The 22,746-nt window shown below is 41.3% G+C and overlaps 2 protein-coding genes across 2 annotated transcripts in view; one reads left to right on the top strand and one right to left on the bottom strand.

The window, feature by feature from the left end:
- Positions 1-19,460, top strand: part of EPG5 (ectopic P-granules 5 autophagy tethering factor) — a 55,139-nt gene extending 35,679 nt beyond the window's left edge. Inside the window, exons 27-44 of the mRNA XM_057367814.1 lie at positions 330-492; positions 1,088-1,230; positions 2,463-2,619; positions 3,605-3,799; positions 4,778-4,991; positions 5,765-5,925; positions 6,009-6,216; positions 6,941-7,016; positions 7,835-7,938; positions 8,132-8,307; positions 8,654-8,839; positions 10,339-10,548; positions 10,695-10,839; positions 11,851-12,093; positions 13,021-13,240; positions 14,746-14,961; positions 16,101-16,215; positions 17,273-19,460. Coding sequence (XP_057223797.1) covers positions 330-492; positions 1,088-1,230; positions 2,463-2,619; positions 3,605-3,799; positions 4,778-4,991; positions 5,765-5,925; positions 6,009-6,216; positions 6,941-7,016; positions 7,835-7,938; positions 8,132-8,307; positions 8,654-8,839; positions 10,339-10,548; positions 10,695-10,839; positions 11,851-12,093; positions 13,021-13,240; positions 14,746-14,961; positions 16,101-16,215; positions 17,273-17,455 — 3,115 coding nt within the window. The 3' untranslated portion in view covers positions 17,456-19,460. The remainder of the gene's footprint in view (positions 1-329; positions 493-1,087; positions 1,231-2,462; positions 2,620-3,604; positions 3,800-4,777; positions 4,992-5,764; positions 5,926-6,008; positions 6,217-6,940; positions 7,017-7,834; positions 7,939-8,131; positions 8,308-8,653; positions 8,840-10,338; positions 10,549-10,694; positions 10,840-11,850; positions 12,094-13,020; positions 13,241-14,745; positions 14,962-16,100; positions 16,216-17,272) is intronic.
- A 286-nt stretch (positions 19,461-19,746) lies between these two features.
- SIGLEC15 (sialic acid binding Ig like lectin 15) overlaps positions 19,747-22,746 on the bottom strand; it is a 9,960-nt gene continuing 6,960 nt past the window's right edge. Inside the window, exon 5 of the mRNA XM_057367789.1 lies at positions 19,747-21,446. Within this exon, the coding sequence (XP_057223772.1) occupies positions 21,350-21,446 (97 nt within the window). The 3' untranslated portion in view covers positions 19,747-21,349. The remainder of the gene's footprint in view (positions 21,447-22,746) is intronic.

The following is a 22,746-nucleotide window of genomic DNA, read 5'->3' as shown; positions in this document are numbered from 1 at the left end:
TTTTTTTTTTTTTTGTCTGGTGGAAAATTGCATTTCTTACAGAGATTACTTGCTTTAGTTTCCTTCCAGGTTGTCATATAAAGTAATACAAAAGAACTCACTCATACTTSAGTAGTTTTGTTCTTATGGACCTGTTTTTTATTACTTTGAAGTGCTATTACTTTGAAGTTTTAGCTCAATTTCATTTAATAACCTTTTAKGTTTTCCAGGAAAGTGTCATGAGTCTTTGTGCAGCACATTAAATTGAAGTCTCTTCTCTTGCTTATAAATTCTTAGCATCACTCTTTTCAGGAAAGATTTTGGTAATTTTATTAATAAATGCCTTTCAGAACTGCAGCTCTCTGGGAGTCTCAGCATGTTGCTCTGAACAGTGAGATACTGGACACAGTGCCTAAGCTGTATATCAACAGGGAGGAGCAGATCACACTCCACCTGGAGTGCAGGGGAACTTCAAATAAAGGCTGCCAGGGAGCAGCTCTGCTCACCATCCAGGTTAGAGGGATGGCAACACTTCTGTTTTGGGACTGTTGGGCCTGAGSATGAGTGTGGAATGGCTGAATCCTTGTAAAAATTGTGGCATTTGACCAAATAAATCCACACACATATTAATGGTCTGAAATATCTCCTTCGAAAGGAGAAGCACATCAACAGCTGAAGAATTAAGTTGTTCCATAATTTGTTTTGCTTGTGGCATCCATTCTAAACTGCTTCCTAGTGTATGGATGTGGGAATTTGCTTGCTGATAGGAATRGAAGCATGAAAATGTTTATAGAAATTACTCCCATGTTGCTTAGTAAATGAATTTTTTGATCCCCTCTAAGTTTCAGTCCCTGTGGATTAAAAGGCTTACATAAAAGACATGAATTGTATTAGTGTGTGTGATAATTAATTAGGAACATGACCAAGATGTGTTCCTGGGCACAATGTACTAAATCTGATCAAAGCTCTCAGGGGGGAAACCATCCATCCATATTCAGAGTTTGATGACTGGACTCTGCTTCAGTTTTACAAATAGCTGCAACATGAAAGAGTTTTAGCAAAACCATGTGAATTGTGAAATGACTGTGTGTCTCTTTTTATCATTTAGTTTGAAGGGAAGCACAAAAATGAAGCAGTGAGCCAGCAGCTTCATGCTTTGCGTAAAGAAGTGAGACAACTGCAGGCAGAAGCTATGAAGCCACCTTCCCTGGGTGTTGTGGAAGCAGCTGTACATGTGGAGAATTTCATAACGTAGGTTGTTCAGACACTGCTCTGGGTAGTGGTGCTTGTATTTCTGTTTTTGTATGGTAGAGTTAAAATGTGGGACTTCTTTGTGCATTTTCCCTCGTGCCCATCAGCTCAGGTCACCACCACAGCTGGAATCCTGAGACCTGTGTGTTTGTTACACAGATCTCTAAAGGAGTAGTTCTGATTGTCAGAGGGTGACTCAGGCTCAACAGGGCACACAGTATTGTGTTCTTTGTATTGTTTTCTATTTCTGTTTATTGTTCTGTGTGTTAGAATAGCCCTCCTAATCCTGCAGAAGCACACCAGGTGATGACAGGAATGCTGTATTAAATTTTAGGAATTGGCAAACTTGTACCACAGGTGTCTTAGCTATTGGCTAAACTATTTGATGTCAGTATGACTCTCTATGTTTTTTTTCAGTTATAGTGAAGGACATAATGCTTTAATAGAGTGTTAAAAGTAGTTTTTCAATATGTGAAACAAAATGGTGCAGTGGAAGTGGGTTATATCATATCACTTTTTTGGGGGGTGTAAATAAAATGGGGCCGTCTTCCTCACTTGAAGACCTTTTACAGTTCATCCCAGAGGTCCACTTTTACAGCTTCATTCCCAATCTTCCAGTTTTCTGCTGGGATTCTCTTAGTGTAGCTGGTTTACTATAGAGTGTACTCATTGTACAAGTAAAAGTGTTTGCCTACTATTTCTAAGTGTTCATTCTTGATCATAAATTTGAAAAGTTCTGTGGATGGTCTAGTTCTTGATATTTACATCCATGGAATTGTATCTTCTGTTTTCATTTGGACTCAGTGAAGACAGGGGTTTGGCAATATGCAAGAAAAGATTAATTCTGTTTTAGYTCTTTTATTGTTGAGCCTGTGAAATGAAATGAGATTATTTTTCTTGCTGTACAAAGGCAGTTGAGAAGCCATAAGAATATGATGATTACATGATTAGAGGGAGAACTAATCCATTGGAACTGTTCTGTGAAAGTTTTTCATTGTTCACTTCTGACTCTGGTTATGGAGACTTYCTAAGGTTTGGCAGTATCAATTTCAGGCACAAAATTACGTGAGCTAAATCTGTGACTTTTCAGCCTGGATATAAGAAGGAGGGTACTCAGGGAGTATCACAAATACACATCTCAAGGCTGTATATTGGCAAGAAACTTCTCTTTATTTTCATGGTTATTCTTAGTATGTAAATTAAATTTGCCTTTTTTAATTTAATTTTTTTAGGGCCCTAATAAACATCTACAAGGTGCAGCCTATGCCTGCAATCAAAAAAGTTGGAATTGGTTTGTTTTTCACATTGGTGGAGTATGTGTGTGATGAAACTCARCGCAATCCTCCCACAAGGCAGTTCTTCACATCCTGCATTGAGATTCTGGGCCAAGTAAGTTTATTTCTTGAATATGAAAATATTTTCTAATTTTTTAAAAAAATGGATTTTTGGGTGACTATTCTTACTCAGATTGCCTGCGGATGTGGCGGGGGTGGAGGGTCTAACACATTCAAAAGCCTGAAAGCTAATTTCTAAGCTTCTATCCCGTTTTCTTTACAACTAATTGTGTCATATGCACAGTCTTTAGGAGAGATGAAAACTATTGGTCTGAGGTGTCTGCTTAGAGTTAATAAATTGTCATTGTGATAGTTAAACGGTGGAGTTTTGGACAGATAACTGAAGTTTGGGTACTTTCAGTTCATAAAAGYGTTTTTCAGTATAGACTTTGCTTTTAACTGTCACTTTCTGCTTGATGTACCTCTTGTCAASCTCTGTATTTAGACAACTTTCTTGTACAGCTTTGCAGTGTTCTCTGTGTAGTGAGTTATATCCGAWATTTGCTGGTAGAAAAGATCAGTGCTTTATTGGTGGTGGTAAAGTTTGTTTTGTGTGTGCTCTGAGAAAAACCATTAGCCTYTTCTTTGGGTCCAGATACTTACTTTTTTCTTAGATACCATTTATTTCCATGTGCATCTGTCCCTAAGCACTCTTAACAGCTGAAGTGCTGAGAAGTTCTTCACAGTTGGAGTTCTGTTAAATTTTTCCTATTATCAGGCAGGGCTGATGAAATCAGGATTCATTTTCTTAAGCTATTCCATCATAAAAAAGGTATTTCTCGGTACTTCTAGACAACATGTGTGGTCACAAATGCTATTCTAAASTGTGTTAGGGAAACAAGTTTATTTTGTGTTATATTGTGTGGAATAACAGCGYTTAGTTGTTTTTTATTTCAATACAGTCTTTTGTTTTTGAGAAAACATTTCCTTTTTATAAAAGGACCAAAACTGTGGGTGTTTCAACAACAAGCTTAAGAGGTGTATTTTCCAGCTGACTCATATTTGGCTGTTATTTTTTCCACCACTCCCACTTTTCTCAGGTGTTCATCAGTGGGACCAAATCAGAGTGCAAGCATCTGCTCCAGACAATCCWGCAGAATCGAAGGCTGTGTACTCTTCTTTCTCCTTACTTCACTCCAGTTGCCTCTCCCAGTGAATTTGTGACTTTATACAAGAAAGTCGTGGCCTTTTTAAGTGAGGATAACAGCGATGTGGTCTTCATGCTACTGACAAAGGTGAAGTCTGGTTTGTGGATTTTCTTCCCCTRAAGACTGTGTCTTTAGGTCAAAGAGGAGAGAAATGCAAATCTGGTACTTTAAAATAGCATTGACAGGTTCTGTAGAGCTGTGTTGGTCACACTGAATGGTAATGTTGTATTTAAGCTCAASAAGGGCATGAGTTATAAGCAAATAGCTTAAGTAGCCTGTTTTAGCCCATGTAGTATCCCTAGATATTTCCCTGGGTTTACTCCTGAAATTAAAACCATCTCTGAATGGCTTCTTCTGCCTGATATCTCTGCATATTCATCACAATAGCCAGTGATGTGATGCTATCACATCGACTAATACCATATATCTTAGCAATCAAAACAAAAGAAAATCGGAAAATCTGCATTTTTCAGCTCTGTTTGGCACCTRTGTCCTTCCTGCCTGTCTTAAAGCAGAGTTAGGTGATAGCAAGTGATTTGCACATCTCTTGTTACTCATGATTCTGCCAGTGGAGAATTAAGGGTAATTTATGGCCTTTGATACTGCTCTGATTCTCCTCTTTAGTTAAACGGGACAGCTGGGAGCAGCAGGCAGTCTGTCCTGGGCAGGACTCTGAGCTGTCCATGGTGGCAGTGGTCAGCGTTGTTCCTTCTGACCAAGGTTGGAGCAGGTGCTCGAGAGGCTATGCTCCTCCACCTGAAAATTCATGGACTATGGAATCAGCTCGGTTTCCACACATTTAATGCTGGTGTGGAAACTCAGACACATCATGAAGCTGAGCCATGCTGTTTCATAAATCCAGGAACTTCTGTAATATGCTAAATCATAGTCTTTGTAGAGTGAGGTTTGGAGCATGGACTAACAAGACTCAAATTTGTGAGGTTTTTCTTAACCGTGTAAAAACATCATGATTTAATTTCCCTGGCAACTTCTCCTTTCTCCTGATGGTGTTGTGGCTGTTGAACCAATCTCCTGCTTACCCATGCTCCCTGTGCTCTGTTCTAGTTTGACCTCCCACAGTGGTTGAGTGTGGCCAAGCCACCCCTCTCAGAGCGCACCCAGCTCCTGGAGTCCATTCACTTGGCTCTCAATGCGTGTGGCCTGGAACCTGAAGAGGATATTTTGATGCCATTTAATATCTTCTGCAAGCATTGGACTAACCTTCTCCAGTATCAGTTCCCTGACCACTACAGTGATTTCTTAAGGTTGTTTGTGCAAAGTGAGTATCTGAGGTGATGAATACTAAGCCTTTTGTGTAGAGCCCTTCTTTTAACAGTRTGAACTGCATGCAGCAGAGTTAAATAGCTGCACGTGCAGAATGATTTAAACTTCCTTAGGGCTCTGTGGGCATTTTTATGTGCATTGCTGTGTGATTTGTTTTYATTAGACATATTGTAGCTCTTCTGTGGTTGAAGGCACACACATTAGTGACAACAGATTTTTCAGCTAATGTAACTGGAGGAGGATGGWGGAGAGTCTTCTATTAGTGAAGCCCCTATTAATTACGGTTATGCCACAAACTGTAAAGCAGAATCTTTATTCTTGATTACCCTTCACTGTCAAACTGAGAACTGGAATTATGGAGACCTGGAACTGACACTGAAATTTGCTGAAAATGTCCTGGGTGACATTTGGTGCCACCCATAATCTGATGTACCCCTCAAATGAGAACAAAAGTACTTCTCTTTATCAAACCATATATGCTGAGGCAGCAGCTGTCTCTTATTGTGTGTGGAACCAGGGATGTACAAAGTGCCTGGGAAGCTCTCYTAAAAAGAGAAACATGTAGATGCCAAAAGGAATTGTTAATTTGATCATGTTTGCAAATTAGAGATAATCTCTTACCCTTAAACTTGGGGYTTTCAAACCTGTGCAATATGTAATTTTTTTCATGTAGAAGGGAGTTGTGACTTAAACCCTTTTTGACTCGTTTGGAGAAAGGGACAAACTTCTTTCTGCTTTTCACAAATGCATTCTCTTCTTTCTCCTAAGGCTCWTCAGAGCAGCTTCTAAGCCCTGACTGTTGGAAGGCATCACTTAAAGCCTTGGGCTGTGATTCACCAGTGACCGAGCAGGGCAGTTTCAAGAAGAGTGATTCTGCTGAAGGTCCTGTGGTGAGGGATGCTGCAAAAACTCTCCTCTCCACAGAACAGGTGGGTGCAGATGCCCTCCAGTGACAGATAACACTGCTGTGCAGCCTTTCTGCAGCTGATTGATAGCTTCCTTCTTTTTACAGGTTAGAGAGACAATAGAATGGCTTTCCACATCCTTCTGCAAACTCCGACTGGGCTCAGTGGACTTCAGGACTTTTGGCCTGTTTTCAAAATGGACTCCTTATGTGGCTGAAGTGAATAGATTCCTGGAGTATCTTACTAAACGACTWATTGACACTGAAGTTGCTAATTTAGCCCAAGAGCCTGTTGGTAGTAGCAGAATTTTAGCAGGTAATGTGTCTTAAAAGCAAATTACTTAAGGACAGACACCTAATTTCTCTAATTTCCTCTGTTAAGGGCCATTTAAATATGCAGTAAAATCTTCCCACTTTACATTTGTGAAATAATGATCATACTAAAATACAGATGGGTTGATGCTGCTTCATGGCCATGTATAATCTGAGAGRAGGCTTTTTTATATTTGAGCTTCCTTCAAAATTATTTTAATAGGAGATTGTACTTTCTTCAGGAAAAACAGTCTCTTGCATTGAGCACAGGTTTGGAAGGAGACACTACTGAAATTCACCATGYGTGTTTTTGATCTGTAGAAAGTTGCCTTTTATTTCAATTTTTAATTAAATTCAAATAGCACCTTCTAATCAGTGCAGGTTTAAAGTGTGAATCCTCATTACCCCCACAATCTTGGTGTGTTCTTAAAGTTATATTAATGAAACATCTGAACATTGCAAAATGTTTATGATTGTTGTTAAAACAGCCATAGTGATAATCAGAGTTATTATTAAGCCTATTGTATGTTAAATTTTTCTTTGACCAGAAAGGRCTGATTGAATGGTTGGACTCAATGATCTTAGAGGTCTATTCAATTTTAATTATTCTATAATTCTGTCAATGTTACAATGAGAAAAGGATATTATATGCAAATTTAGAAAAGTGTAATATGTTCACTGTTACTGATCTGAAGGAAAAAAGCAGCTTTTGTTTTATTTCCTTTCAGCATTGCAGTCCTTGTATTCAGTCATTGCTGGACTCTTTAAACCATGGATACTGGTCTTGGATAGAGAAGATGCMAGGTATTTATTGCATTTTAAAATAAAATGAATTTTTGCTAAAGTAGGGACTTTAGTTCTGCAAGAAYTGCTTTCATTATTACCTGGTTTTTAATAATTCCTGCCTTCTATTTAAAGAGCTCTCACTTTGTACTTTCCTTAATAATTACAGAACTAATTCATGACATGCATGAAATTTCCCAAGATTTGGATAGAGTTATTATTTTAGAGATGAGAAAGATCTTCTAATAATAATACTACAAGCAGAGTCTGATTATGAGAAAGATTTCACTCATTTAAAAAAAAAAAAACCACTGAAACTTGATTTTTGGATTCCTTTTTTTTAACTTCTGTAATATCTGTAATATGTGTTGAAAGTAAAACAAAAAAGTCAAACAAGTACAACCTCAAATGCCAGTGGTTTGTAAAAAAACTTCATGCTAAATCAGTACTGTGATGGTCTACCGCCTTGTGTACCTCTGTCTTCACACCAACTGTTGTTTATAATATAATACATTTTGATTTTGCTTTGTTTCAAAATTAAAGGCTTTTGGAATTGTGAGTGCACCTTCACCACTGAAATTAGAATGTAGTCTGTAGTTGGTGAATAATGTCGTTGAGAAACTCTGGTGTTTTAATTAGTTCCATTAATACCAAACAAGTAATTTCTGCTTGCTCAGTGCTACCATGGATCTTGAGTGGGATAGTGAAGTGTGCAGCTCTTCTAGGGAAGGACAGTCCCAAAGAGCTGAAATTGGGAGAACTGCTGATACCTGTACTTCACTGCTTAATTTAAATTGCAGGTAACTGAACACTGAAATTTGTGTTGTGCTTCTTTTCAGCAGCCAGCCCTGCTACCCTTGGTTGGAGAGTGATACTCCCGTAGCCTCCACTGTGGTCAGTTTGTTTGCAGATTGCATCAAACTTTTGCATGARAGCTTTAAAGGTAAGCCTGGAATCCTAAGCCTTCCCACTTGTTGATTTGGAGAAAAAATATAGAGAAGTTCAGTGTGCATTTTTTTTCTTTGAGTGTATTTTAGTGTAACTTTTTCCTCTTCARAAATATACTTTCTTCTGAAATCAAGCTTTACCTGATTTTTTTTTTCTTCAGTTAATTAATTTATTTTATTTGATTGTAGAAAAGCTGCTGCCAAGCCACCATGGGGCTCTCTGGTTACATCTAATGCATTACTGTGAGTGTTGTACAGCCCCCAAAATGCCAGAGTTTATTCTCTATGCTTTCCACACCGAGTTCAGAAAGCTTCCATGGAAGGAAATGCATCCAGACCAGATGCTCATGGAAGAATTCTTTAAAGTGAGTACATGGCATCTGTTGAATTAAGTTCATAGTCAGTACTGCCCTTGAAAATAACTGGAGAGCAGGAGACAGTTCTTTTAGGAAGGAGGCTATTCAAGTTTGTTTGTAGCATTCCCAGCTGCTCTATTTTTTGTGAAGGAGTGCTTTTGAGTCTTACAGAAAGTTGTGGGAAGCTGTACAGCTCCATCTTTGTTGATCTACCTGAATGTCTCATTTATTGCATATGTATTTAACATGTTTTTAGTTAGATTTAATATATTTTGCTATTGCAAACTGCATTTTCACACAGAAAAGTATGAAAACTTAAATAGTTTAATGCACTTTTTCCCTTTCTCCTTCCTAGATTGAAAGAGGCAGCCCCAAGAGTTGTTTCTTGTTCTTGGGTTATGTTTTATGTGAAATTAACTGGGTCAGTGTCCTCTCTGATGCCTGGAATCCCAACCCACACCCTCAGACTCACAACATGATTGTCTGTTTGCTGTATATGATGGTCCTGTTGGCAAAGGAGGAACAGCTTATAGGCGAAGAGGTAATTTTTGGGAAGGTTCATATTTGTCTCTTAAAAGARGAGTAATCTTTTACTAGAAAGGTTGTGTGGTGTGACTGAATCCATTGCTTCTGGAGGACTCTTCAGAGGGRCTGGATCATCTTTAAGAAATCCCATTTCACATATGTCAACTTTCTCCCATTTGCAGTATCTTCTGTTCTCATTTTCTCTGAGACATTATAAGATACGGCATCAAGATGTCACCAGCTGCCTTTGACCATCACCGTGTTTCAATTTAGGAAAATTACCAGGGTTCACATGCTTTGACCTGAATGTGTTTKCTTATCAGAAGCTTCTCAAGCTTCAGAAGATACCTGTTTGCACATGGTGTGAGTCAGCCTCAGGAATTCCCTCCTTCCCTCCAGCAGTGTGTTAAACTGACACACACTGTCAGGAGGCTTTTGGCTCCAGAGCACTCCTGTGACACCTTGATCTAAATCTCAGACTTTCTCAGCCCTGTGTTCCAGGGCACGAGCACCCTTGAGAAGTACTTGTTGTACCAGTGTCACATTCTTGTAGAAGTAGTGTAATTTGAGTTAGTTCTGGATTGTCAGTAGAATTCCAATGTTTGCTCATTTTAAAGCCTGTRGAATCACAGAATTGGATATGGAATTTCCTGAGTTGGAAGGAATCATAGAGCCCAACTGGGGGCCTTGCCCAGAACCCCCAACAGTCCCCCCTGTCCATCCCTGGCAGCGCTGTCCAAACGCTCCTGGAGCTCTGGCAGCCTCGGGGCCGGGACCATTCCCTGGGGAGCCTGGGCAGAGCCAGCACCCTCTGGGAAAGAGCCTTTCCCTTATATCTTAATAACCTATTCCCTTATAACCTGATCCTCCCCTGACACAGCTCCATGACAGCTGGTGTTTCTCTGTGCCCAGGGGCACTCTTTCTTACAGCAGCTGTTTAAGACTAGACAAGATCTGCTCRTAGACAGACTTTTCCATCTGCTGACTTGAACTGCCTGTGTGAGCTGTGGGGCTGCTGTGCTGTTTGGGATAGTATTTATGAGAATAAGCATGTGAGGAGTCCGCCTGCTTGGTAGGTGATTCACTAAATGGAAAATTAAGGGACACAGTGAACTGTGAACTTACTACAATATTATTYTTAAAAATAAATTAATGTATCTCTCTTAAACATGTATTGAACTTTAACTTGGAGGGTCTCCATATCCTTCTAGCTGTCTTTCCATGTTTGCATGTCAAATTTTAACATTTTTCACTGACTTTGTGCTTGGTTAGAGCTGTTGGAACAATCTGAATATGGTTCTGCAAATGCWAGAGATGGCATACATGTGATAGGTAACTCCTTGAATAAGAAATTGCTTTTCAGACAGACTTCCAATGGTCATTATTTCTGTGGGTTTTCTGCTCCATCTTTTCTGAATTCATAAGCTGGGGCTTCCTTCCAATACTGARTACTGTGGATAAGAATTGAAAACTGCAAAGAAGGTGTAGCTTAAACTGATGTCTTTAAATTTTCAGGAATCTCCACTCATAAATCTTCTTGGACAGACCAGCTCCCTTCCTTGGCAGCTYGTGGGCATTTCATCTTACCAAAGCATCATCAGCTACTGCAATAGTCACTACCCTCCCTCCGTTATCCTTGCTAAGGATGCTGGAGCTGAACTGATTGTGAAGCTCCTGAAAATCTCWGCAGGATTTGGGGCATCTTCAGATAGTCACATCCACCTTGTGAGTTGAACTAGTTTTGGAGCATTTCTGTGCTGTTCTTGGCTTTTGCAAAGTTCAGCTTGTGTGTATTATGGAACATGGAAGGAGTTGTAGGTGTGATTTTTCTTCTTTTTTTTCCCCTGACTGATTTGAATTTTGTCTGACAGGATGCAACACTGAAGTCCCGGGCATACATCCGCCAGGTGGTCCAGTTCCTCAGCACCTTAGAACAAAGTGGAAAGATAACCCTTGCAGTTTTGGAGCAAGAAATGGCCAAGTTGCTAGATGATGTAGTCATCTTTAATCCTCCAGGTTAGTGTTGAAGAAATGGYAAATTGCTTTAAAGCTCTCAAGATSYTTTATTCTGCTGAGTGGGTTGATGAATATCTGTGATGATTTAATTATTTGCATTACTGCCCTGTCTCCCCTATAGGCAGCAGGACATGGTTCTTTGGTTATGTATATATAGGTGGTKTATTAGCACAAAGCCAAAACAGGCATCTTACCCCACAGAGCTGTCAATAGTGACAGAACGAAACTTAAAAATAGGGGTTGTGCTGTGAGTTAAACTGGCTGATACACAGGAGCTGAGGGATTCTTTTCTTTGTCATCTGGTGGGTTTTTTGTTGTTTTTTTTTAATTTTTATTTTACTTGTTATGTACATCTTTTTAAAGGGAAAAATGGCACAAATATGCTCTCTTGTTCTTCTCTTGGTCCTGGGGGATTGAGAATACAGGGTACCAACTGAAAGTGGGAAAAATTAGGTTAGGTATTAAGAACAATTTGTTGTGAGGGTTGTGAGACACTGGGGTTGCCCAGGGAGGTTGTGAATGCCCCAAGCCTGGCAGTGCTCCAGGCTGCATTGTGTAAGACCTTGAGCAGCCTGGGCTAGTGGAAGTGTCCCTTTGCATGGCTGGAAGGCTAGGTATAGATGATATTTAAGGTTCCCTCCAATCTCTAACATTTTATGGTTCTATGACTGGGTTCTCAGAAATGATTCTAAATTATAAAACTGAGAAAACTTGACTGTGTTGAAGTAGAAGAGGTATACTGGTGTACTCTAGTGATATGATGTGTCCAGATGGGATTTTTCTAAATCTCATTTTTAGTACCGATACCATCCTGTGGTTCCTCTGTCATACCATGAGCTCAGGTGAGATCTCACTGTACTCCACAGAAGTGGTTGTGAGGGGTTGTGTCTCTTCCTGCCCATGCCCAACAGCAAGAGGCTGTTGCCAGTCTCCACAGAAAGAGTTCATTTATGAAGCTGAAGCTGGTTCCAGTGTCTGTTCACTGATGTTTCTCTGCTTTCTGCCCGGCAGACATGGATCTGCAGACGCGCCACCTGGCCCTGAGCAGCCTGTTCACGGAAACRCTGATGATGCTCAACAACTCCAGCATCACCACGGCCGAGTCTCTGCGGGGCAGCCTGCGCAGGTGGATCGARTGCAGAGTGCAGGGGCTGCTGGCCATGCCCCTCCTCACGGCTGCCTGCCACAGCCTGGCYTCCGTGCGCCACATGGCCGAGACCACCGAGGCCTGCATCACTGCCTACTTCAGCCAGGGTAGGAGCCTGTGTCACAGCCTCTGGACAGTCTGGGATGCCACTGAGCACAAATTCTCTGGAATTGTGGAGTGGGTTAGGGTTAGGAATTGTGGAGTGTGGAAGGGGCATTAAAAGATCACCTTGTGCCAGCCCCTCTGCCATGCCTAGGGACGCAGGGAAATGGCTTCACACTRACASAGGTACATGGGATATGAGAGAGAAATCCTAAATTTTTCCCTGGCACAGRTTGCTCAGATAATCTGGCTCCTTCATCCCTTGTTGGATGGAGCTTGGAGCAACCTGATCTAATGGAAGGTGTCCCTGCCCAGGGCAGGGGGTGGTATAAGATTATCTCTGAGTTCCCTTCCAATCCAATCCAAATGCTGTGATTCTGGTTTGCGTTTTACAACTGCTCTATTTGTGTGCTTTCTTAATATCTATCTTTGTCTCTGTGAAAACAGATTTGCTTTGTGTAGTTTTGCCATTTTTTGCAGCTAAAGTGGAGGACTTAAAAAAAAAAAAATCATCCTAAGATCACAAAACACATTTTTCCCCGACTCGAGAGTTTTGGAAGCTAGTTTGGTAAAGCTCTGAAAATGTGGTGTGCTTGATCTTCTTTTTTCTTTTTTTTTTCCTTCTGTTTACATAATCCTTGTGGAGCTACATTTTAATTTCTTTCACTGTGTGGAAGATTTCAGTACACCTGAGGGAAATACTTGTAATTCCATTGCTGAAATGTTCAAGGAAAAATATCTCACCTTGACCTCAAGGAGGTGCCSTATAATAGTGGAACTTTTCTCTCTGGCAGAGTTGCATGATACGCTGATTACCAGGAAAACAGCTAAACCAGCCCAGATTCTCGTAACTGACTCGTTCTGCTTCTTAGGTTTTACCAAATGCTGCTTTGTCACATGCTTTTTGTYCTTTCCTTCTGCTTTCTTCAAAGATTCCTCTCACCATCAGGAGTTAGGCTGGGGCCCTATACTTGCCTCCCTCCAAGTTCCTGAGCTAACCATGGAAGAATTCCTGCAGGAGTGCCTGTCTTTAGGAAGCTACCTGACCCTGTAYGTTTACCTGCTGCAATGCCTAAACACTGACCAAACCCTTACCAATGAAATGAAAATCCTGCTGACCATCAGCAAATGGCTGGAGCAAGTGTACCCCAGGTACGAAACCCATAGCTTCTGAATGTGCCTGAAATTCTAGATTATTATTGTTGTTGTTGTTATTATTATTRTTTAGATTAAGGTTTGTTTAGAGCTGTGTAGCTCATGGTCTGGGTGAATTAAGTTTATCTCAACAGGCTCCTGGATGAAATAGCATTCCCTTCTGTATCTACTCACACAGATTCTGTCCATATGCAGTGCCAACAGGAAATAGCTGTGGCGGTTAAATGGAAGAAGGAATTTAATTTGCTAGAAATTAGTGGTTTTCAGTAATTTCTCAGTCAGACGAGCTTGGTTTCAATGGCAGCCTGGATTTGTGCTCTGTTAAAGTGACTCGAAGCAAACCCTGAGTCACTCTGGGTTCCCCTTCCCAGCCTGTCCACAAGGTGGGGTGAGTTATGTGCTGAATTCTCGGAGAGACCTGATGTTGAAAGCTTCTGGATGGGGACTGCAGCAGCCCCGAAACAAATCTGGAGCCACGGGAGCTGATGGGGTGCTGGGGTTAGTGGCTTGTATTGCTGTAAAACTTCTTAGATAACCGGGTTCTGTGGGGAAAAGATGCATGGCCTTGGGGTCAAAACAAAAATACATAACATATATAACAACTGTAGTTAGAGTTGCTGCTGAAATTGCCTGGATTTAGCAAACCTTAAGATTATTTTTCCATGTTAACATTGATAATGTTCGTATTTTCTTTAAAAGAACAGTTTGGAAAAATGTATGTTCCCACTTGAATTGCTGAAATTCAAAAAATACATTCACAGAGGTAGGTACTGCAGTAGCTTGATTTCTGAACTACGAAGGAATCAGCAAAGCCCCCGCATAAAACATATTAAACTTTGCTCTAAACATCAGATCTGAGATGACTCCTCCCAGTCATTTCCTATCCCAGGCAATGAGAGGATAGTCTGATGCAGGAAACTCGTGCTGGTGCTTTATGTGGAAAATCTGAGCTTGTTAACTTAAACTGCCAACTGCTTGGGGAAAGATTAAAAATATCACAGGGGGAACTTCACTCTGGGCTTTACTCAACAAAAAGCTTCAGTGTTTCCTTTTCTCAAGAATCATATTAAAAGTCTAAATTGTTGTGGTAACAACATCCACTGCTTCCTGAAGTGTTTCATTGGCAAGTRAAGAAAAGAACAAAAGAATAGAGATACAGCTTCATTCCTTTTGTGCCAAGTCTTAGCCAAGTTTAAATCCACTTACGACTGAAGTACCATTTATTTCCAGTTGTAAAGCTTAAAAGGAAGCACTATKCCTTGTCCTCTTACAGGCTCTTAAAACCTGCTAGCTGGTGGATCAAATCCACAACTGTGCAGTTAYAGCAGTATAACTGGCGGGGTTGTATAGTTATGCTATCATGTAATAAAATTAGCTGTCACTAATTAATTTTTAGTGAATTATTATGACCCTAATGGGGACAGAAATAAACTTCTTCACCTATGCATCTGACTCCTTAATTTTTATTTTCTCTTATTTTTTTCTTTAAATTTTCCCTAAAGCTCAGCAAAGGAAGAGGCAAAGCTGTTTCTCTGGTGGCATAAAGCCATGCAGTTGTCCTTGGTGCAGCTGGAACAAGATGACCCTATTCTGGTTGAATCTGTCATCCGGACACTGCTGTCCATCCAGGGCCGGCAGAACCAGCTGGCTGAAGAGAGACTCACTTCTGGAATACTTGGTGCTATTGGGCTGGGCAGGAGGTCTCCTTTGTCACCCAGGTGAGGGCTGAAGCTCCAGTGATCTTATTGTTTGAGTCATGGTGTTGAAGAAACTTCAGTGTGGCTCTAGAGTGCCCAGTCTGTGTCTAGTGCAGTGCTAAAAGTTGATTAGAATCCGGGCTGCCCCCACATCTGTGAAGTTGTTTGAGCCTGCCACAGAAGTACAGTGGGTGTGTTAATCTGATTAAGAAGTGAGTATGAACTTCGGTAAAGGTTGTGGTGAAGAAGGAAGAAAAATGCAGTTCTGATTCTTACTTAATGTCCACCTCCAGCAAAATTTCTAGGCAGATCTTTCTTAGAGGGAGATACTTCCACCCRKTCTGTAGAAACTGTTTCAGTTGACKTCACAAGATTTTWTATAAARACAGACACATTGCATTTTCTGTCCCAACCTTGAGGTAGTGGAAATGTTACGAGAAGCTGCAAGGAGCATGTGCTTGCTTGTGATCACTCTTCCAGCTAAAGAGAGACACCAAGTTTGATTGTTAGGTGTTAAAGTCAAGTTCATTGTGGAAAGAATTCTGAGAGAAAACCCCCACAAATGTTTGTGGAACATCAATTCARCTCTTTGTTGAACATAACTTTGTGTTTATAAAGACCTTCAGGGTTGCAATSCTGTTGAAATTGGTCCAAATTCTTGGTCTCATTCAACTCATCYCTTGATTTGGTGTAAGAATGCTTCACATTCTGTCACTTGAGGAGTATTTCAGATGTGAGATAAGGAGTATTTCGGCTAGGCTTGAAAYAGATGCAACATTTCGTATATATGGTGTATTATCCTCCAGTGTGTATGGTATCCTATTAGATGTAATCCCAGAGAAGCTGGGATCCCCTTCTACCCCTGGAAGTGTCCAAGGCCAGGTTGGATGCTGTAACCCTGGAGCAACCTGGCATAGTGGAAGGTGTCCCTGCCCATGGCRGGGGGGTGGAACGAGATGAGCTTTAAKGTCTCTTCMAACCCAAACCATTCCAGGATTCTGTGATACTGAAGTGGCTTCTAATGCACTGGAATAGGTCCTCTAAAGCCTTTACTTTGTTCTGTTTCCAAGAGATACCTCATGGGAGGTAACATAAGAGTTGATCTGCTGCCTGAGACTCGCAGATGTGGTGTCACCTTGTCCCTCTGTCCCCCTGCGCAGGTTTCGGGTGGTTGCCCGCAGTTTGTCCGCCTTCCTCCTGGTGCAGATCCCTGCAGAGAGCCAGGTGCGCCTCAAGGCCGGGTCGGAGCCCAGGCTGTCTCAGAAGGCTCAGCAGGTGAGGTGTGCCCGTCTCTGGCTGCTTGACATGCCCTCTCTGCGTGCTAGTTTAGCTTTTGGGGTGAACTATATAATGTTCACTGCAAGCATTTCTTCAAGGTAAATCCTACTCTCATCTTGTTGCTGAACTTTGGCAGCAGGACTGTGTGTGTTTGAGCTCTGTCTTAAACTGATCCTGGGTAAAACTTCATACAGTGTTCTGCTTTAATGAAARCACCATTTTCTAATCTTACATGCTTAAAAGGGGCAGATAAACTTATGTCTGTAAACCCTGACATAAAGTTTAGAACATAGCAGGTAGAAGGAATTTAAAATAATCGGGAAAAAACAGTGCTGCTGTTGTTTGCACTGCTTGTCAGTGATAAAGCAGGGCTGCATTCACACTGACATTTGTTTATGTGAGGTCAGGGCTTAAAAGCCCTGTGACAAATAAACAATTCTYCTTTAGCATGTGCACCGACCGTGGTGTTCTTTCAGTAAGTGCATGAGGAGAGGAAGGAGGAGTTGGTTAGGAACCAAAGCAAAGTAGCTCGGTACAGCTTGTTTCTCTAAGAAAAGAACAAAACTTGTTCAGAAATATATTTTGCATTTGCCCTTGCTAGTCCTGCCAACATAGACTTCTCTACATATAATTTTTAACTTGACAGTTAATATCTAACTTTAATACTATTAATGGGAGCAAAACAAAACTTTTATGAAAGTCAGTATATTCCTGAGAACAACCTAAAGTGAAGATTTAAGTGTGTTGCAGCTTGTAGTTTGACTTAATTTCTGTGAAACCATGTCTTGAGTTCATGAAGTAAATATTTGGCAATATTTGGCTTACAATATCCTAGGAAGCCTTAATAGGACAGTTTTTTATGTTGATCTTGGAGAGAGGACAGCTTGAAAAATAAATGTAGACTTGAAACACAGTTACGGATTGTATTTTACAGCTATTTTATTCTGAGTGCTCTGGGTTCTGTGGTAGGTAAGGATCCTTTAGGGTAATTGTGCATATGGTGGTGTGTTGTGKACCAAGATACACCTAACAGAGTTTTCCCTTGTCCCTGTAGGCACTGAATGCTCTCGAAGCCATGGCAGCCAACAAACAATACGTGGATTACCAAGAGCAGCTCTCCCAGGCCTCTGTGTTCATCAAGCACCCTGAGCATTGCCTTCAGGATGGCAATAACCTCCTGTCCCTGCTGGTGAACACGCTGTACCCAGAAGTGCATTATTTGGACAGCATTCGGTAGCGGTGCCGGGCCGTGGCTCTGGTTTACAAACAGTGTCCTTATTGCACAAATGATTTTTACCTTCAGAGCTCCACTTTAATTAAGTCAGACCTGTGAATAGGAACTGCACACTGACAAGTTTTCTCCACTTTTGAGGTTTCCTTGCTTTCCTTTTGATTTTTGGGCCTGTGTAATTGCTTAATGGTTTGGGGTTTTGGGGTTCTTTTGTTTGTTTTTGTTTTTTTTTTTGACTGAAAGCACTTGAATATCTTCTGTGTGTGGTACACTTCGKAGAGAAGGGTGCCTGGGGATAGGTGTACAAATCACTAGTCAGCACAGCTCATCCTATAGTGTCTGAAGTTTTTGCTTGGTGCCTTTTTTAATTTTCCAGTGTGTCATCACTCAGGCCAGTTCAAAGTGAGTGGAGGATTGTGTGTAAAAGAGGTTTGACTTTCTTAACCAGGATACCTCTGAGTCTTACCTGAGTGTGTGTGTCTAGCGATTTTTGTGAAATCCCTGTATTTGAAAAGATGGTATTTTAAATCTTGACTTTTTTGCTATCTCACAGAAATCTGTCGTTTAGAGGCATGCCTACAATCTTTAGCCATTTCTGTAAATACCAACAAACATAGGAACTAAAGAAAWTTGTTTTTTCCTGTTTTATAAATATTAGTGTGTCTGCATCTATATTGCTTGATTAAACGCAAGTAACTTCTAGCCAAGTTCAAGGGGATTTAAATCCAGAGACATATTTTTCTGGATCTCCAGTGTCTGAGAGGGGAACAGTCAGTTATAATCATGTTAATTAGGATTCCTTAATTCTTAAAGTCTGGTTGTTTAGGAAATGTGTAACAAGTGGGCACCACCACTTAACTTTATTCTCTTCTGCCTAACTGGGCAYGACATGACAGGATTTTAGATGACACTGTGAAGAAGTATTTTTGTTGTATTAAATTTGGTGATCACTTGTTAAAATTCTGTTGCCAAAGCATGAACCATGAGCCTGTAAATCTGTTGTTTCAGCTGAATGATCGCTGGTTTTGTTGCCTTGTCTGATCATAAGATGCACTTTTGTTTAGTGAAAGCAGAAGGCGAATTTTTCCCGGTGCTTGTTTGATGTCCCTTTTATCACTGATCTGTTTGAGCTGGTCCAAGGTCCTGCAGTCACAGTCCCTACAGCTCTGTGCAGGAGCTGATTGCTTTTTCTCTTCCTCCATTAATTGTGCCTTTGTGTTCATGACATGGTTGCACGTTGAAACATGAGTTCTGGTCAATAGGGGATAGAAATGTGCTACCTACTGTCTGGTCAATGATGCTTTGAACTGTTGCTCTTAAACCATGGTTCTGGTGCTAGAGGACAGATCACCTTTTCCTTCTTGGCAGATTCTGCTAATTATGCCAGCTGGGTCATTAGATCACCGTCATTTTAATGTGGTCTTAGAGTTCTTTGCTCTATCTGCGAGCCTATAAATAAATATATATATGTACATCCCTCTGTATAGAAACCAGATACCAATGCAGCATGGTTTTTAACAGACTCTTTTGRAAAATTCATGTCTGGAGGAATACAYTCTGCTGCTTTTCCCCCTAAAGACTCAAAAGCACTTGGATTTATTAGGTTCAATGTTATTGATCAGTTGCATATAAATGTGAAGAAGTCAGAGATATGTGTTTGACATGCACTTTCAAAATGAGGAATTGTTTCAGCTGTTGAGTTTTTACAAATGTTGTATTTATAACATGCTATGTCTGCAAAGACCATGCAAAATAAAAATGGAAAATCAAGCAATTTATGACAGACACTGTGGTAATTTYGGTTTGGTAGAACAATCCACATCAGATGACACATGACTGCTGTATGTGTCACCCACAGACCAGTCTTCTGGCTTCACAATCAGTGTGGCAGTGGCTGAAGTCGGAACCTGTGTTGTAGTTCCCTGTGCAAATTTGAACTCCAGAGCCTGGAGCCTGATTTTCCAAGTGGTGCCCAACAGATTGGCTTTTTATTCTTTCCAGTTTTCCTGGAAAGGATTTGGCATTCCCTGCATCTCCCAGATGARTTCAATACCAGAAGTCTCCTGGTGTGTGCAGTGCTGTGTTTTGTCCSTCCAGTTTATACTGCTTTGAGTGGGTGTTTGGGTCTCCCATGAAGACCTGGGGGAACAAGCTGGTTTTGGGACATGAGGTCTGGTGCTTCTATTTGGACCCAAACTGCTTGACTTGAAGAAATAATTTGTGAAGGAAAAATTTAGAAAGCCAAGCTTCAATTCCATGCATAGGCAGAAGTGGAATAGAATTTACATAGAATTACTCTATGTAAATAGTAAGGCCTCAGAAATCCAATTCAGTTTGTCCAAATAATATCTCTGAGATCTCTTCCCTCTGTGACACCTATGCAGTTGAGCTTACGTGTCTGTGACTATGCTATCTGCTGTAACTTCCCTTTTCTCTTTGCATCTTTTCTTATTTTTATTAAATCTGGCTTTGTCACTGCTGGGATTTTAAGGTGGGATTTAAAAGATCAGGTTCAAGTATATCCTTGCATAWTTTTTTATTCCTTATCATCCTGGCAAAATAATTTAAAATTCTGCTTTCCTTTCCCAGTGCAGATACTGTGAGGAGGTGAACTTTAAAATAATGATTCCCAGCCTGGGGTTGAGCTTGCAAGCCTGATGGTATTTTAATAGCAGTTTGGTGGTTGTTACCAGGAGCAGGATTGTTTGGAGAACAGTTTTGGAGCTGCTGCACTGGGATGGTTGCACAGAGCACCAAATCCAGCAGTATAAATGTAAAGTAGGTTAAAACCACTTTTAATTATTTCTCCTCCTTCTCAACTAAGTCAACCTGTTTCTCTCTCCAGTTCTATCCTGGACCTCTGCCTGCCTCTGCAGGAGTCCAGGCTGACCCACATTGTCCTGTACCGTAAGCTGGATCTGTTCACCTGGTCTGGGAGGGTATTTAGAATTGGGTWAGAGATTTGTCTGTGCTTGGCCATTGTGACTTTGTAGACACTTTGTAGTAGTGTCTTCATCTCAGAAGAGTTTAGGAGATGAGTAGTTGGGTCTTAAAAAAACTGTGTAACACCGAGATGGAAATGGTGTAGAAATAATTTCTTTAGCTTTAAAAAAATCCTTAACRATTTGGTGTATTGGAATATTTTATCACAAATAGCACGTTTATCACAAAGCTCTGAGTTTCTGGGCACTAGGAGCTGCAGAAGAGTTACAACACAGACTAGTTTAGACTTCTCCTGTCCTGCTTTCAGCTCTACCAGTTTTTGGAAAACATCTTCCTTTTTTGCTTGGACTTGCCTTTAAAGTTAAGGTTTCCTTTAAACTCTTAAATAAGCTCTTCTAGAAGTTTAGGAATAATAATAATAATAACAATAATAATAATAATAATAATAATAGTAATAATAATTAAAAGAACAAAACCAAAACTAAATCCCCTCAGAAGTTCCAGTAGTGTTTTGCCACAACCAGTATTTGAAGCATGGCAGTTGCTCACTTGCAACTTGGACAAGTGGAGTGGTGAAAACGGCTTGTCAGGGTGATATTTGAAAAACACCAAAGCAAAAAGATGTGAGACAGTTTTGCACTCTTACCTGCTTGCTAAACATCTGATAYGGGCTAAAGGCATAACAGATAGGTTAAAACTGTCATCCTGTGCAGATTGGGTTCTGCTCTTCCAGTGCCATCCCYGTTTTCTTTCTTCTCTTTTCCCCTTTAAGGCTGCTCTCACTTATGAYGGATAGCAGGGCTGGAACTCATAGCATTGTGGAAGGGACCTTAGAGATTGTCCAGTTCCAACTGCCCAAGGCTGGTCTGACCCTCTGTGCCTCATCCCATACCAGTGCTGTGTCCCCTGGGGAAGGACACCAATGTGGGCAGTGTGGGGATGGTCCTGTCGGGCCCCTCAGCTGCGCCTCGGCGCTGCCCCTCCCGTGGGCAGGGTCTGGCTGCTGCCGTGTCTGCGGTCAAAGTTCTCGTAGGTGCACTCTGGCAGCTGTGGCCTGGCAGGAGGAGATGTGGGAGAGGTGAGGATGTGATTCTGACTGCTCTGGTCTGTGCAAGTGGCTCTGGTGAATGCCAGAGCAATGTRACACTCTGAGATCRATCCYCTTCTRCTTCATGGTAGTTTTTAAGRGTCTGAGTTGCAACTACTGTTTTACACCTTAAAGCTTTTACAYCTTAGAGCATGCAGAGCAATMTCCTGTACCCTTRGCATCARCWGTGCTGCTGTCCTGCTCAGAGCCTYGGGTGGTTGGGACAAACCTCTCCTGAGAAAATTTTCTTGTGTTAATGTTGGTTTTAAGCCTTCTTGTCTTGGTAGGTATTTGTGCAAATATAACCATGGGTGCAGTGTGGTTTAGACCTTGATAAATCAGCAAAACTATGCTTTTTATGCTTTTTTTTCTGCAAATAATTCTTACAAATTTGACTGTAGGATTCAATTCCTTGTTTCTTTGGCTGCACCCTGTACACTTGACTATCCTGGTGGAATGGCCGTTGCCCTTGGGTAAGGTGAGAGGAGATGTATAGGGGTGACTCAGGAAGGAGGCATCATAAAGAAATGAATCAGATTGAAAGAGGGCAGCCCCATGCAGATGTAATTAACCTTGATCTCAGATACATCTTCTTTACCATTAGACCAAGGGTTGTTTTTGGTGGKTTTTTTTTGTTGTTGTTTGGTTTGGTTCTATTTATTTATKTACTATTTAATTTTTTAAAAAMMAATTTWAWWTTTTTTCCTGYAGCAGTAGTTTGGCCACYCCAACTGTGAGAAGTGTCCAGGATCAGTGTTGTGCTGGCTAATGGGAAATGCCAGGGGTTTTTGGGAGCATGGTGTGGATGCCACCCCAAGCATGGGGCCCTGTCACAGCTGAGCTGGGCTGTTTGCTGTCTCCAGACCTTCCCTCCATGCTTGGCTGAGCTCATCAGCTTTGCTTTGGCAACTTTTTCTGCCCCATTGCAAACTGAAGTGCAGGGGAGGGKAAGGTTTCTGTCAAAGATGTCACATGATGTCAGCACAGATCTGTCCCCAGATCTCTCCCTTGGGTGGCTGCTGTGTTGTTAATGTGGCATCACAGAGCCATGGAATGGTTTGGGTTGGGAGGGACCKTAGAGCTCATCCAGTGCCACCCCTGCCMTGGGCAGGGACACCTCCCACTGTCCCAGGYYRCTCCCAGCCCCAATGTCCAGCCTGGCCTTGGACACTGCCAGGGATCCAGGGGCAGCCACAGCTGCTCTGGGCACCCTGTGCCAGGGCCTCCCCACCCTCCCAGCCAGCAATTCCTTCCCAATATCCCATCC

Source organism: Malurus melanocephalus, unplaced genomic scaffold (assembly GCF_030028575.1).
Source record: "Malurus melanocephalus ecotype Western Australia unplaced genomic scaffold, MMel_1.1 scaffold_85, whole genome shotgun sequence".
Lineage (NCBI taxonomy): Eukaryota > Metazoa > Chordata > Aves > Passeriformes > Maluridae > Malurus > Malurus melanocephalus.
The sequence above is the reverse complement of the archived record's forward strand: the minus strand, read 5'-3'. Positions and strand labels throughout refer to the sequence as shown.